Source organism: Cottoperca gobio, chromosome 8 (assembly GCF_900634415.1).
Source record: "Cottoperca gobio chromosome 8, fCotGob3.1, whole genome shotgun sequence".
Taxonomy (NCBI): domain Eukaryota; kingdom Metazoa; phylum Chordata; class Actinopteri; order Perciformes; family Bovichtidae; genus Cottoperca; species Cottoperca gobio.
In genome coordinates this window covers 3,323,202-3,340,459 of record NC_041362.1, presented here as the reverse complement: position 1 = coordinate 3,340,459, position 17,258 = coordinate 3,323,202, and the positions used below count along the sequence as shown (strand labels likewise).

Below are 17,258 nucleotides of genomic sequence, written 5' to 3'. Positions count from 1 at the left end.
TTTGCAAGTCTTTAGAATACGATGTGTAGGCCAGGACTGCTCTGAAGAACCACGATACATAATATATAAAAAAATGGTATTTTGACACATATTTTGACCTTTAAGAAATATTGAGCGTCCTGCGATGTGGATATTGCACAAAATTTGCAATTTTGATAAAATTCTAATTAATTGTTCAGCCCTACAAGAAACTCCAAACAAAAGCCTCACCAGTAACTGCATGTAACTGAAAGAATACACACATCAACCAACTACACAGCTACACTTAACACACCTCCATATATGTGAACATACGCTGTAACATTTATTGACTTATCTAGATCCTCTTTTCTATCCTCCGTGTGTCAAACATCACACGCTACACCGTTTCATTGCAAGATGAATGATCATCGGATGCTCTGACACTGGAGGAAGGAGGTGCTTGAGAGGTAACTGTGTTCAAAGCACAACATGGCTGCTCCCACCCACATTCACCCCTTCAAAAAACCCACCCCTACAGTGCACGGATGCAGGAGAGCACTGGCCAAAAGTCCAGCGCTTCAGAAAGAAAGAGAAGAAAGGAGAGAATGAGACCAGGACAGTCTCCTGTCAAACTCCAGACAGAGAAGACAGACAGGAGTTGGAGCGATGGATCATTTTTTTTTCTTTAGCTGGTTTGAAAGCCAGTCGAGACCCTCATAGAGACCATCTCCAGAAGTGGCGCACGTTGCCTGGATGTACCAGCCCCGATTGTGCAAGGAGTGCAGTCCCAACTTGTCCGTGACCTCAGCTGCTTTCATGGCATTGGGAAGGTCCTGAAAGAGCAGAAAACACTTTATTAACGACAGAAAAAGCAACAAACATTCCCTGTTAAGGTTTGAATACATTTTTTAAGACCACATTAGCAGATTAATGGTCCAACATACTGGATCTGTATCAGTGCTCTTATTCACTGTTTGTTTCTTTATTACAGAGAGATGGAGCTGCCACATAGTCGACGCTCCAAGCCTCGGCAGGGCCCAGGAGGTGAACTGGAACCTACCCCTGCTACTAGAACCACACTCCCAAACCAAAACCCTGCAGACTGAGCTACTGCAGCCCCCAAATTATAAAGCGGTGTTACAGTAGGTTGTCTTAAAGGAGAGCAGCACTGCAACACAAACAGGCTGAGTTCATCAAAACACAGTAGAGCAGCCAAAACCAATCCAATAAAACGTGCCTGAAATGGCCCCAATTCATAGCTCTAGGATCAACGCAGGAATTCTAATAACTGTACAAACCAGGTACCAAGTGCTGCTTCTTCACTTCCTCCACCCAGATTTATCCTCCCTGTCTGGGGATCGAACCTTCCAGTCTCAAACCAACTTCTCTAACCTTAATTTCACCCGTAGGCTGCAATCTTTGTTCCTTTGATCATACCAATCAAATGGTAGTGGGACAATTCATAGGTGCCATGTTCTCCCACTGAGGTTTCTTTTTAAGAACAATTAAACATATTCACCTGTTTGTTGGCAAACACAAGCAGCAGAGAGTCCGTCAGTTCATCTTCAGCCAGCATTCGCATCAGCTCCTCCTTCGCCTCACCAACTCGCTCCCTGTCATTACAGTCCACTACAAAGACGATGGCTAAAAATGGGGAAGAGGTGAGGTTTGTATGAAGGCTGATTAAGATTGAGAGATCTGGCAACATCAGGACGTCTCTCACCTTGTGTGTTTTGGAAGTAATGCTTCCAGAGTGGCCTGATCTTGTCCTGACCACCGACATCCCACACTGTAAAACAGATGTTTTTGTATTCGACCACCTCAACATTAAAACCTGCGGATGAAGGGAAAACAAAGAGATTCAACTGATTAATATCTTTTCATTGATAAGAAGACCATGCAGTGTGACAACTCGTGAAGATGCAGGAGAGGACTCACCAATGGTAGGGATTGTGGTAACAATTTCTCCCAGTTTGAGCTTGTACAGGATGGTGGTCTTTCCAGCAGCATCCAGTCCCACCATCAGGATCCTCATTTCTTTGCTGCCAGACAATCTTTTAAACAAGCTAGCTAAAGCCCCCATCTTGACTCACCTGCAGGACAAACAATATCAAGTGGTCAGATTTAAAATAAATATGGATAGAAAACTGTAAACCATGACAGAGAGATCCTTTATCAAGTGTTAATGTTCCACCTTAAGACGCTGATGATGTTGTTTGCTGACCTGTGACTAAGATTTTGTCCGTCTGTTAGGGTAACTGGAAGTGTTGCTAAAGACAACATTACACACCACCTCTGATGGCCTATTAAGTAGGTGTGCCGTGGGGTGTGGTTATGGCGCTGGCTGCCGGTGGAAAGGTAGTAGTGACTCAGCCGGGGTCTGACAGCTAGACAGAATCAGTTAATCAGTCACATAATAGAAGCATGGTGGTAACCTGGTTCTTGTCTCATGCAGAAGGCTGGGTCCGAGTAGAAGAGACGTGAGTAAAGCAGAGCTGCCAAGAGACATTGAAGTTGTAATCAGTTTGTGAGGCTTATGTTACCGGTTACAGCCGAAAGGGCTAGTGAACATTAGAAACCTGTTTGTCTTCACCCAACCTCCTCTGACTCTCCAACTCTCCTTTAACTGAGTGAGAGTACTCTCACAGTGGCACCTGAGCAGGGACATGATGGAAGGAGAATCCCCGCTGACCCAGCTGGGACAGATGCTCCAGCATCTTTCTGCAATGTAGGAGGGCACCACCACTTTACAGCGGCAACAAAGCCAGGCTCTAGTGGACATCGCTGCATTTCAACGTTAGGACGTGGTCTCCTGTGGGAGCTGCAGCAGCGTCCTGCCACTCGGGAGGTCGAACCAGTGACTAGTCTGCCCTGGCCGCCGCTGATTTCCCTACAGAAGATGACCGCCAAGGACCACCCAGAGGTGTATCTTGACATCATTAAGGGCACGGCGGCGGCGTGTGGTTGGCCAAAGGGGGAGTGGGCTGTGCGGTTGCTGCCCCTACTCTCAGGGGGTGCACAGCTGGCCAGCTTCCTCCCGACATATCTACGACCAGCTGAGGAAGGACATCCTCAACCTCCCCTTTTAAGGACACTAGCCGTCCCTTCTCCTACGAGCAACAGCTCCTTGATGCAGCGAGGCACAGGAGCAGTTTGGCGCCGGCCTACCATCCTCTACGGCGAATTGGGTCTAGTGCCACCACCCCACCAGCCTCGAAGCCAAAGTCGTCCTAGCCGAGGATCATCTCTCCCTTCCCCGGCGGAGCCTGAAGGAAGAATCCCGGCCACTGGCTGTCCTAGTGGGCCGGCCAATCCCAGACCCGAGGAGGAGGTTCCCCTTTGTTTGTCTCTCCCCAGGGCCCACCGTGTCTGGTCGACCGGCACCCCGGGGGGCACCTTAGACGCCAGGGCAGGATTCCTGGTGGTGTGGGCAGCCCGGCCACTTCTGACTTGAGTGTCCCCTCATGGAGATTGGTCTGGGTTGCAGGGCCGCCAGACTCCTCTCCTGGTCCAGAAGGGACGTACCGTATACCGGTATGTATACAGAGGGATACCCACCAGGCTCTGTTGGACACTGGTTGTAATCCGACCATGATCCACCAATGCTTGGCTTGGGACATTGCTAGAAGCATCGTGGGTGAGAGTCAGGAGTGTGCATGGTGATATTCACGCATATCTGGAGTTAGGACTGGAGTTAGTACTAACCTTACGCAGCCCTTAGTTTTGGGAACAAATTGGCCGGGGTTCCCTAGGCTTGCAAGGGGAGGCTATGGGGGTGCGCTCATGTGCATTAGGGAAATGTGAGCGGCAAAAATTCACATTTTATTAATTCAGTCAATCAATATAAAGAGAACCGGACAGATTAATTGATTTTATTCATCAAGGGTCAGGTTCGCATCGATACAGTCTGTTGTTAGCATCCAGGTTCTCAGACAAATGAGGGCGTGCTGTTAAGCTGCTCCCTTGAGCAAACAAGAATGACAGGTTCATGTTGACGCAACAAGACATTAGAAGTGTTTAGAGGTTTTTGGGTATTACTAGATAATTAGAAGTTGGATAGTTGCGATAGAGATGCTATTTGACATGCGGTATACAACTCTGCACATCCAGAACATATAAGAACACTATAATAATTTGGAAAAGCAGAAATACTTTTATTGATGGTCATGAAAATGACCATCAACCCTAACCCTAACCCACCAACTGTAAGTGAGTGGTTGCAGAGACTGAAACAGGTTTACATGATGGATGAATGAATTAAACTGAAATGAAACACTTTTATACAAAGGTGTACTTGTCTTACACTGTAGGCTCCCTCTGTGTAAATAAATAAATACATTGATAATCTATTAATCCACAAAGTAATTTTTAATGCAACAATAGTAGAAATTTATGTTTTCAGCCTCTCAAATGTGGACATTTCATGCTTTTCTCTGTTTGATATCATATTAAACTGAATATCTTTGGGTTTTTGACTGACAAAACAAGACATTTAAAGACATCTTCTTGGCCTTTGACAGAAAATTGTGAAGAAAGTGTTTTTCATTGTATAGTCCAAGCGATTAATCGAGTAAATAACATTAATCTATAGCTAATGCAAATAATTGTTACTTGCAGGCTTACTACAAACGTTTATTTATTTTTACTTTTTCAGGGTCCTGTTCTGTTGAAACTGGAATAAAAAAGACTTGTTTTATTTATAGTGTTTAAGTGTTTTGAATGAAGTTTAACTGATATCAAAAGGTTATGTTATGTTAGCCTGTATCTGGGTAAGAAACTGCCTTTATTGTAATAATGAGTCATAATGCTAGCCATAAATGAAAGCAGGTAGAAACGTGTTGATGTTTTAGGAAGTATAGATCAACATTAACACCACAGAGAGTTAAAGACGTTTAACTTTTAACCTTAACTGCGCAAACACAGTCGCGTAAAAGTTCAACTTCTAAGGAATCGATAATAGTTTTTAACGCGACAACAAACAGGTTATTAATCTCCACACGTATTTAAATGAACATATGTATCACACACTATTCATAAATGTTTAATTACAAATAGTAGTTGTAATAGTCTACCTTTACTGCCACTTCTCAATGCTTCTTCCTGGTCCTGTTCAACAACATTACAGCTTTATCCGGTGTCGTCGTGTTTATTCCTGTCTCCGCCCTGCTGTGGAGGAGTTACGCGCTTGTACAGGTGATGAAAACAAATATCCTTTCTAATTAGCATATTGTATTATAGTAATTAGGATGTGGGAACTACAAACAGCCAACATAAATATCTATTCAATCATAGCTACAGTATCTAATATCTTTCAATCAGTCGTATGTTTTTGTTATAGATTTAACAAAAACATACAAGATTTGATTAAAGTTTATATTTTCCCTGATCAGATCGTATCTTATCATTTTGGAGATGATACATCTGTTATAAAACACCCACAGAAGAGGAGGAGAAACACTTCATTACATTAACTTCCTTTAACACCAAACATCACAAAAATGAGGACATGCTTCTGCATAACTAAGTTGTCACTGTGTCACGCTTACTTTGGCTCCTTTTCTCTATCTAAGGACATGTAAGGACGTTTTCTCAACCCTGTCAGTGTTAAATATGTACAGTGTGATTAATAAAGTTGTTTGAACTCCTGGATTGTGTTAGTGTACAGCGTCACTGAAGCTTTAGGCCATTCAATGAAGGGCATACATCTCCAGATCAAATGTGAACATTGGATATAGCCAGGTTCACAACTCTTGTTTCATGTTGTAGAGTCAAAGGTTTGTACAGTGGGTATTTTGGATATGTTCTTTTATCACTCCATAAATCAGAAAGTACAGCCATCGGCCATTTATAACTTGTTATATAAATCAGGCTATGAAGGATTTATGAACACACCTCTCTGTAAGAACCTTCCTAATATAGATAGGAATGAAAGTGGGAAGTTTGGTGTATGTAAGTGCTACGGGACAGATTTCTATCTCAGAGTCTGAGAAAAAACTCCCTTTGAGAGATAAAGATACAGTATGTATCGTAAAAAGACAAAGTGTAGTAAAACCATCAACTAAATGTGATTTTAGGATGTCTTCTTTCCACTAGTTTGAAATAAAATACGCTATGGAAGCATAATAGCCCAAAATCAAATATTCTTTCTAATAAAAATGGCAAATGTTCTTTGGCTCTAACTTCACAATTGTGAGGACTTGATGATTTTATATTTTATTTTTGGAATTTGGACTGTTAGTCGGACAAAAGAAGATATTTGAAGACGTTGTTTCACCATTTTCTGACATTTATTCCTCATTCAGTCAAAAATAATCTGCTACATTTCCTCAGGTTTTGGTTTTAATTTAACTACATGAAATCTATTCTTGTTCCCAGATTGACTTGATATACTGAGTCCACTAGATGGGGCTCCATCCATGGTTGTTTTTTCTCTGAAGGATGAAGTTTGAAAGTACACAAGTGTGTAGTTTGACTGTAAAACCGGCTAAAGGTCCTTTAATAATATACTCCTATGTTTGTGTCCTTTACTCTCAGGCTTCATGGTTGATTTATTCAACACACACAGGGTTCTCTTGAATGCTGAGCTTTACTTTGTTTGCAGGACGGGTGGATTTTGCTGCCTAATTGCAATGATTATAATGTGATAACTTATAAAGTGGGTAGATTCTCTTTTTGCTTTCTCCATGGTCAAGGACCGTCTTTGTTGGAGCTTCAGACTGTGATCATGAAACTGTCATGTTGCTCTTAAAGATGCTGGATATCATTTTTTAAGACTTGTGATCAACAGAATGGTAATTTATGCAAAACATAAACAGACAGACTGACCAAATAAGAACCTCTGACATCAAAGAAAGGAATAAAGTAGCCCATATAATGTTTAAATCTAAGGTTTGGATTCCAGTGCGTAACCAGGACGGCTGGAGACGTGGACGTCCTAGTGATGGATGGGTACCCAGGTGTGTTGGAGCTCTCTATATCACACCAGGTTAACAGTCATTTTGCAGCTCCGTCCACCTGGGTGGCGTTACAGTGGGAGGGAACATACAGTAACAATATTGAGAGAACCCAATGAGGGTGCAGGAAGATAATGCCTCCCCCCTCCCCCCCCACCAAAGGTCCCTGCCTCCCAGCGGACCACTGGGCCTGGCGCACCGGATTGAAGGTCTGTGTACATGTGGGGCCGTTTAAAGAGGTGCGCCGACCAGACGGCACAGACGTTCTCCGTTGAAGAATCAGCGAGATGAAGAGCAGCGCCAACCCGGCACCATGCGCTCCAGGCTCCCGCGGACTGCCTGCCTATTGCGACTCGTTGCACTCTGCCTGCTTCTCTCACACACTGCAGCTTATTTTGGGTCAGCCGATTTCCTTTTCTACTTCAGCCAACCACAATAATTCATTGCCTTTGTTGTTTTAACGCTTAGAGAAGGTCAGAACGGCAACCATTACAACCTTTAGCTCAATTACGCACGCGTAATTGTGCGCAAACTATTGAGATGAATTGTTATTGTGTTCGAAACTGCTACAGTTCTGCAAATGGGCATGCTAATTTATTGCAATAAACCATTATCATCGCAAATGGTAATTTAAGATGTATCTCAACCAAATTAATAGAAATTATTTGGCAATTTTTACGGATTTTATTTTGGATTAGCTCAATTATTGTTTTTATTTTTACGTATACAGATTTAAATTGTTTACAGCATTGTTATTAATCAGGAAAACTAAAATAATACTTGTCTTTTGTTTAAATTTACGGTCAAAACAATTAACATTTTCAGTAAAACAAAGTCACTACAACATCAATTCTTCACTTATTTTCATTATAGGTCTAATTATACCGGCAGTATAATTGGAAATATTTCACCGTAAAAGTGTAGACACAGTTAGTTTTTAAAAAAAATTACAAATTGCATGATTTACAATCTCTAATGTGTTTTTTCTTTCCACTCCAAGGCTGACAGGACGGGAGCCCCTGGTGTTTTTACCTGCTCCGTTTTCCAATGAACCTCCGACAGGCAAGGCCCACCTGAAGCAGTGCGAGCAGATGACTCTGACCAGGCGGCAGAAGAGGCTGTGTCGCAGGGAGCCTGGTCTGGCCGAGACGCTACGGGAGTCGGTGCGCCTCAGCCTCCTGGAGTGTCGGTATCAGTTCAGGAACGAGCGCTGGAACTGCAGCCTGGACGGCCGGGGAAGCCTCCTGAAAAGAGGTAAGCCTAAAATGTCAACACGCTTTCGAGTTTTAACATTTAGTTGACCCGTAATTCAAAGTTGGTAGTACTGGGTTCGAACCCGTGACCATCCAGATGCGCATTTATGTCTTTTATTTGTATTTTTCTTTATTTACCTCAAGAGAGACAGGTGCATATCTGGCATATTGAATTTTTTTTAATATCCACCCCTCACTTAGAGGACATGCAGTTTGTTTTACACCTGTCCTGCTAAAGTGTCTCTGAGCGACAACATTGGTTGTGAAAGAAAGAAAATAGGACGAGCAAAATGTTTATCTCCAGTGAGGTGTTTGGGGCAAAGACTTGAGACAGTAATCCAACATTATTGTCGTCTAACTTTAATAAAATGTATATATTTAAAAAAAATGTCAACACAAGGATGTGATCAAATGTTAACATAAAGTAAAATACATCTTATAAAATCATGTTATCAGAGAAAATAGTGTCAAATTAATTTCAGTTATTCTTTCTTTGTCTATCTCTTAAAAAATAAAATGCACAAAAAAATGTTTTTATATGATCAAATGTTGTTTGTACTGGTTGATGCTGCTTTACTTCCTCACTGATTTTACAACAGTGATAAATGTTTTCTTATATAGAGTTGTGATTCAGCAGCTGTATGTTATTTAAAGTCATTCTCACGTACGTAGCAGCTGTTACACCAAAGCAGTTGTAAGACGCCAGGTGCCACTTCTAAATCCTGTTTCTGTCATTTTCTCTTGACTTGATACAACCCCATAAAAAAGTTTTCCAAAACTTGTTTACTTAAATACTTTTTGTCCACGACCGTTGATTAGCTACACTTGAAGAAAAAAAAGATATGCTCATAGTAAATCATCGTATTGGATTTAGCTCAAGTCCCCTGCCGGTCTGCTGTGCACAGAAAATGCTTTATGCATATGGATATCAGTGTGTGGGAGAACATGAACAGGTCAGCATGGAGGTAATGAGGGAGGAGAAACCCAAGAAATGTGGTGCGGTGGAGAGCGCTCAAGCCCTGTGGTTATTTTCATCTCAGGAAAGCGCCCATTCCCAGAGGAAAAGGGTGGCATAATTAAACCACTTTCATCTGGGAAAATCCTTCCTAGTCAAAATAATAATTAATTGGATCAAAATATACCCTGGTGACGGCTCTGGGTGAAGCAAATAACAGTGCAAAACCAAAAGTAAAGGTCAGAAGAGGAATTATGACACAAGAAAAACTTGCAGAATAACGCTGAGGTTGTAGCAAACCATGACAACGTAGCGAGCGCTCTGTAAACAGTTTGGCTTAAAGGCTTACTTAGTGGCACAAAATACTTTTTGATGATTGTAAACTACGAATTAATCCCTTAAACGATACACTTTTTGTTATGCCGCAACTTGCACTCTGTAAATTCAGCAATGCATCCACCTCGTCTGATGTCTCGTTTATCTGTCCCAGCATTCAAGGAGACTGCGTTCCTACTGGCGGTGTCCTCTGCAGCGCTGACCCATGCACTCGCCAAAGCGTGCAGCTCAGGTCGAATGGAGAGGTGCACGTGTGACGACTCCCCCGGCATCCAGCATCGAGAAGCGTGGCAGTGGGGGGTCTGCGGTGACAACCTGAAATATAGCACCAAATTTCTCAAGAAGTTTCTCGGCCAAAAGAAGGTCAGCAAGGACCTGAGGGCTCAAGTCGACACCCACAACATCAACGTTGGAATTCGGGTGAGTGTGAACAAACAAACCCCAAAAGGAGTAACAAATATTACAAATCACATGTACTTCAGAGAAACAGCCATCCCGTGCCTTTATGGTGAAGCTGCCAAGGCCCAAGGCATCTCAAACAACACACCTATACCTGAGGCACACTCAGCTCAATTAGTTGGGCTGCAATTTGACATCACGATTATACCTCTGGCACACTCCAGCGCCATCAGAGGACACAGAATTGTAATCCTCACCTGCATGTTTTTCACAGTGCCAGCCAGACAAACGCCCCCTTATTTGCTGCTGTCGTTGGCCTTGGTTGGTGGATAATACAGAGGCAGAGGGTGTAGCAGGGAGACAAGACGGCTGTGGGATCGTTGGAGCCAGGTGTTCTCAGACATGATAAAGCTTGCTGTGCGGGCCAACAGAAAATTAAAGGTCTCATGTCGGAGAGAACGATTATAACCGTGGCCTCTTTTTAATATACGAGCGAGCATTTTTTTCCACTTACTGGATCACTGTGCTCTTCATAAATCCACCTAATGTTCATAAGCACCACTGTGTAGCTGTGAAACGGCAGGCCCCCGGGGTCCTGCAGCTCTCACCTAGGTAGAACCGGTGGAGACAAAAAAAAAGAAAAGAAAACAGGAAGAACCGAAGGCAACTATGTTATCTCATCTTTACTGGGTCAAATGTTTTCCTCACTTTACACCGACGTGGCCGAGAAGAGACCACGAGCTGCGGTAATGGTGCTCTGAAGCCCCTGAGGGGTTCATACCTGCAAAGGGAGGAACTGAGCAGCACTTTTCAACCCAGAAGTACCCTCTGGCTCCCTCTGTGTGACCTGTCTCTGGCCCCCGTCAAGACAGCAGCTCTCAGGCTGAGTGATGGCGCTCTCATCGCTGACCATCAAGCTCAGTGAACTATTAACCCAAATCAGGGGCACCGTCGCAAAACTGTTGCTACATTTCTTTTGGCACTTCTTGCACAGAAATTCGTATCAATGTTTTCCATGAGCAGGCATGTACAAAGAACAGGGTGGAGAGATTCCACCGTCTGCACCGTTTGTCACCTATGCCTGGGGCTTCAGGAAAGAGAGATAGGAGAGGAGCAGACAGAGCTAGTTTCAACACATTGAGAAGAAAAAGAATTGCAAGAGCTGTCCAAGTGAGAAATGTGAGGTAAATGAAATACGACATTCTGAACAGTCCTCCTCAATCCATTATGTCAAACGTTTTGACTGAGGTGGGCTAAAGGCGCACTATCTGCAGACCACCACCCCTAACCTCCTACCCACCCTGCAGGAAACTGTCTCACTCTGTCCAGATAGACCTCCCAGATAAGAGGCCAGGTAATGAATCAAACTGAACCAACTGACATCTCTGCATTTTTTCCCCCTGCATCGCTTTTTCCTCTCCTATCTCAGGCGGTGAAGAGCGGGCTGAAAACAACCTGCAAGTGTCACGGCGTCTCCGGCTCTTGTGCCGTACGGACTTGCTGGAAGCAGCTGTCTCCTTTCCACGACACTGGACGGCTGCTGAAGTACAGGTATGACACCGCAGTGCGAGTGCTCAGTGTCACCAACGCAGCCACCGGGGAGACGGAGCTCGCCGGGCCCCGTCGCCACGGCCAGAGCCTTCGCACTACTGACCTGGTCTACCTGGAAGACTCCCCCAGCTTCTGCAGACCCTCGCGCTACTCCCCGGGTACGGGCGGCAGGTCGTGTGCCAAAGACACCAGCTGCCAGAGTCTGTGCTGCGGACGTGGTTACAACACAGCCATGCGCCTCACCAGCCTGTCCTGCCACTGCCAGGTACGCTGGTGCTGCCACGTGGAGTGTCAGACGTGTGTGAGAGAAGAGGAGGTGTACACCTGCAAAAACGCATGATGAGATAGAAAGAAAGTGTGCAAAGGCTTGCAAAAGAATGATCGGTTGGGAAAATAAGTTTGAGACATGGCTGAACTATAAGCTCCTATAGACACTGAGGGATCTCACAGCAGAGCATGGCTTCGCTCTTCTGACCTGCATGTTATTTGGGGAGGAATATACACTTGTAACATTATAATAGTGCTGGTTATTTGCTAATCGTCATCGAATTGATACGCAGCAGCTTTACTGTAAGTGAGGATGTTTTCAAACTACTCTGCTTCTCTCTTGCTGGATGCACTGAACTCCCACTCCTCTGGGACGGAGGGAAATGAGCTCTTAAAACAGGTACTGGACTAGACTGGACGTCAGCAGCAATACGACGTCAAACCCTCTGACAGTGACTTTGTTGTATTGTAATTGCATTGGCCCCTTCCACTTGACTATTTATTGTATCAGTCACTGTTGTACTGCTGCTTTATACTTTAACCTTCTTCTAATTGCCACTAAGGCTAAAATGGCCTTAAAAGGAATCAACCTGTCTGTCTTTCTGTCTGCTGTGGAGATATTTTAGGAGTTCATGTTTTGATTAAAAAGCACTTAAGTTGCTCTTGCTATGGTAAATATGATACAAAGACATTAATCATAGACGCTAGTACAAATGTTTAAATATATGTTGAAACAGAATCACTGGAAGCTTTGAGGGGTGCCACTGATATCCATTGTAACATGCTTTAACAAGGTTATTGTGTAAAGAAACAAGCTGGCTTTCAGTTGCTCTTATGGAAATGTCTATGGAAATGTCCACATGTAGCCTAATGCGTGCTCAACAGAACAAAAGGAAATACCCGGGTAATCGTGAGGGAAACACCAAACGCTGTAACACACGGCAAAGAAAGAATGAAAAACTTTACATTTCTTAATTAACATACCAACCCTCCTCCGCATTTATAGAAGCACTACGCTATACTTTCAAGTTTAAAATTGCTTGACTGAAGAATTTGATCTTCAAAAGTCTAATTTAGCCACTTCTTTGTTCTACGTGCCTTTGAAGTGGGATAATCGTGCTCCTTATTTCCCCAAATTGCAAATCAAAGAAAATCCCCATGTTTACTCACTTATCCCTACATCCAAGACAACTCTCTCTCGTGTCCATGTGTGCAGGTCAAAAGTGCACGTGGCACCCAAAAAGGTTTATGTTATTGGCCAGTTTATGTTTTGTTTGAGTGATTCTGACTGTATGATATGAATATAACTCATGTCAGGGCTCCAGGCGTATGACAATGTGGAATCGTAATTTTCTACCTCACTTCATATTTTGGCAAATATCAGTAAGATTTATGAGCTGTGCAGAGTGATGTCCTGTCCTTTGCATTTGTTTTAAAGATAATGTTTTGGGTTTTTCTTTTTTTGTACAGTTCTTTTGAATTTGGTTAAACATATCTCCAGATTTCAAATGTTGTTTTTTTTAACCTTGTTGCATTACAATCTTATTTAAAATAAATAAATGGACATACATTTGTAAGAGCTATGTGTTTTATCTTGTTCAGTTGCCGCAGGCGGTCACCTTCACACACACACACATTCACACACACACACACACACACACTCCACACGCGAGTGCAATACACCTGTCTGGAACTCTGCGCCCTGCATCTACCGAGCAAAACCACTTCCTGCTGATACTGCCCCGCCCTCCCTTTCATCTGAAAGGACTGTGGTCTCGCTGCATCACCCTCAACCGCCCTGTGATGGTGGAGGGCAGCACGCATGCAGGTGTTGTGCCTCCAGCCAGCGCACCGACCACGATGACAATCACAATGACGATGATGACAAAGATGATGACTCAGAAGAATGCTGCCCAACAGAGCGTTTGACCCCCAATTCACCGATAGAAAGCAACATTGGGCTGCAGCAGAATGACGATGAGAGCAGTTTACGTGCAATTACCCGTGAATCATAACTTTCCACTCATTTGCAGAGCATCAGCGAAGCTGCAGCGTACAGAGGGCTATTGTATGAGGTATTTATAGTGTGTGCTTTTGATGTTGCTCTCTAATTACCATGATTACACATTATTATTCCTTATTAGAACATCAACCTGTATTGCAGGAAATTATAGGACTATTTCAAAATTACTAAGTTTTCTAAAAGGCTTAATGACTTTAAAAAACGATATAATGGATGCAGAGTATAATATATTGTTGGAGCAAATGATCTCTCAGTGTGATGAGCATAATGCCTCGGGGGCAAACTTCAGCCAAAAGAACGTGATGAGCCAAATATAACTCATTTGCAGCCACATGAGGGGGGGGGGGATAAATAAGGTTAAAGATTCTCCTCATGTAAAAGAGCACCATCATCAGTTTCTACATCTATCTCCAAATATGGAAGGAAAAGTCCAAGGTAATGTTTTTAAATGTCTTGTATGATACGATATTGCAGGAAATCTCCAGATTTCACATTTTAGCATGAAAAATTCCACATTTCCTTTTTTTTTTTTATTCCTAAAATGTGATCATTGCTAAAAATAAAATACATAAAATCCTTCTTATCTTTCCAGAACAAAAACCACGCAGGCCTATCTCCAAATCTGGCAAATCAGATAAACTGATGGATTGAGTTTTCATTTGTAAGTTGATGAAATGTTCACAGTTGTAAAGTTAAATCAACCTTTAAAAACCCTCTGGATAAATACTTTGTTTCAAAGCTGCTTTTCTTAGCTCACTAAAAGTTGACAATGTTGAGAGACGTGGTTTTAACTGGACAGCAGCAATATGTTTTTGTCTATCTAATAACAGCATTATATTATTGCTTGTATCCTTTGCTCCAATATTAATTTCCCCTCTTGGACAATAAAGCTGGAAACTTCAGTTGAGTGATACAGAAATGCGTCAGCCGTCGGGTCAAACGAGTTCATATGCCGAGACTACTGACTCACTATATTAACTCCTCATATTATAATATTGCGGATCAATATTTAACTTTATTCAACATGAATGCTGTATTTTCAAAGGCCCTGTTCTTCTGGGACAAGAGAGAGGAGTGTGTCGCAGAGAGCAGGGTGGACGGGGGTTGAGATATTGAGGGACATAAAGGAAAAAGATGAGGATGGAGGGATGAGAAGAGAAAGTTTGTGGCCCCGGGAGGCCTATCCCCTGCTGCCGCTGTTGTTGTTTTATAATGAACTCCAAAAGCCTTCATTTCCCTCACTACCCTGAGTGGAGGGGGTGCAGCGATGTGGCTGCTGAGTCCACAGCCGGATTCGCACGCACAAGCCCCGAGGGTGGTTGCTTTGAGCGGGGTGGGGGGTTGGACGGAGCAGGGGTGCAATATGCAAGCTCCTATGTGTGTGTTTGAAACAGTCATGACAGCAGACAGGTGAGGACAGAAAGGTTTTTGCATATGTGTGTGTGTGTGTGTGTGTGCATACTTGCCATGTGCACACCTGTGGTCACTTCAGTAGGGGTGATATGCGAGTGTGAGTTTGTTGTCAGGTTTTCCTGTGCGGGCCGTCGGCCTGCTGCATGCTGGAGCTTCTCTCTGTCAACCTGAGACCGTGGACGACATGGACAATGTGGGGTGACGCTGGTGGTAACCCTATCTCTCGTGTCTGTGGGCCTGGTTCAGGTAAAGGTGACTCTGCTGCAGCAGTGCTCTGATGGATGAAGATGAATTGGCACACGGGGGGCTGCTTTTTCTTTTAGATATGTATTATATTTTCTTTGCCTGGCAAAAATAAATATATTATCCACAGCAACATACATAGCTTCCAGGTTTATACATCACTCATTTGTGTAAGAACAGTAGATGTTAACTGAAGCGTACAAGGCTTGGTTTGCTCAAGGACACAAAGCGCAGTCCCGTTCCTGTAATCGGAACCTGTGAGCCTCAGGTCAAACATCTAAACCCTACAAGACTTCCGCCTCTGAAGAAGAAGGTGCTTAGATAGCATCAGAGCTGGGCCTAATCCCCACAAACACCCTGACATGGCACGGAGAGAACATTAAATGATGAAGAGGATGAGGAGGGAAAGGAGAGAGAGAGAGAGAGAGAGAGAGAGAGAGTTGTGAATACAGCATGGGGTAGGAATTTGGAATGTGAAATGACTAATGCAATTGCTCAACCCACAACAAGAACATGCACTGCCTAGAGCTATGACAAGGCTGAGTGCATACCTCTATGGGGGGGCCTAACGCAGAGGCTGCGATGGACTCTGCGGTGGCTGAGTTCCACACAAAGGGCGATGAGACGTACACGTGTAGAGAGGGTGTACACCCGTGTGTATACACATGGCTGATGGTCAATTGAGCGGGCAGCAGGGTTGAAATGATGGATTTCTTTTTACCTGAGGACATTAGAGTAGAATAGAACGATATCACAGTATGAATAGTAAGATATGTTAATAACTGCTCTCTAAGAACTGAGTAAGCTAATTCTTTCCTGTTTTACCTCTACAACATGCAGAACAGCGGATGTGAAGTGATTAGTTGATTAATTGATTGACAGAACATTCATCTGCATCTGTTTTGATAATCAATTAACAAGTTTAAGTCTTTATTTAAAGCTTCAAGTTTCTCCAAAAATATGAATATTGGCAGGTTTTCTGCAGAAATAATAATGTTATCAGTCAAAATCATGTTTAACTTTTTTCATCTTGTCTCTTTTATGGCAATTTAATGACACTCATTTGTGTAAGGAGGTATTATTAACATTAAATATCAAGGTTCATGAAAGTAATCGTTCTTCTTACCTTCTTATTAAAAAGAGTAGAGGTTAGCTCATTACCTTTAATCCCAGCGCATAAATAATCAAAACATGGATTCTGATTACAGTATCTAATATATAAACAATATTTTAGACTAGAACGTAATCTATCAACTATTTTAGATTCAAAAATGCCTTTTGTAAAATAATAATAATAATAATTTGAGTATCTCTGTTAAACAATAGTGTATAAAATGACCATAATAAATAGACATTTAAACGAGAGCTGGATCCTTGCAGTGCTTGTGAATTGATTTCACACAGCAAAGATGCTCTGCAAATGTTTATCCCCCTTTGACCAGTCCATTGTGACCCCTTCCCCCCCCCACTGGGAAACTCCTGGGGGAGGCTGTTCCCATGCTTCTTCACAGAAACACCTGCAGCGCAAACAGCAGGGTTTACATAGCAGCCGCTGTGATAGGACATGATACGCACCTTCATAACTGACTCCCAAAGCTCAATATATGGCCCTCCTCTGCCTATCTCTCAGCTGCACACACACACACACACACACACACACACACACACACACACACACACACACACACACACCCACACACACTGACCTCCATTACAACCGAAACAAAACTTTCCCAGATCAACAATATCCAATAAAGAAAAACACAGATAAAGGGAAGAGCTATGTGTTCTCTCAACCAGCAACACTTGGAGAAAATAAGTCTGGAATGCCGTCTGCTATTTGTAATATAATATAATATAATATAATATAATATAATATAATATAATATAATATAATATAATAT

At 42.9% G+C, this 17,258-nt stretch overlaps 2 protein-coding genes across 2 annotated transcripts; one reads left to right on the top strand and one right to left on the bottom strand.

Moving 5' to 3' along the window:
* Positions 1–632: 632 nt before the first annotated feature.
* Positions 633–5,116, bottom strand: arf2a (ARF GTPase 2a). Its single transcript, XM_029437682.1, has 5 exons — positions 5,034–5,116; positions 1,900–2,054; positions 1,685–1,795; positions 1,481–1,605; positions 633–794 (listed from the first exon to the last, which is right to left on the bottom strand). The coding sequence occupies exons 2-5, from the start codon at positions 2,042–2,044 to the stop codon at positions 633–635; spliced, it is 543 nt and encodes a 180-aa protein (XP_029293542.1). The 5' UTR covers positions 2,045–2,054; positions 5,034–5,116.
* Positions 5,117–7,104: 1,988 nt separating this feature from the next.
* On the top strand, positions 7,105–13,239 carry wnt9b (wingless-type MMTV integration site family, member 9B). Its single transcript, XM_029437938.1, has 4 exons — positions 7,105–7,313; positions 7,915–8,168; positions 9,613–9,878; positions 11,287–13,239. The coding sequence occupies exons 1-4, from the start codon at positions 7,228–7,230 to the stop codon at positions 11,746–11,748; spliced, it is 1,068 nt and encodes a 355-aa protein (XP_029293798.1). The 5' UTR covers positions 7,105–7,227; the 3' UTR covers positions 11,749–13,239.
* The last annotated feature ends 4,019 nt before the right edge of the window (positions 13,240–17,258 follow it).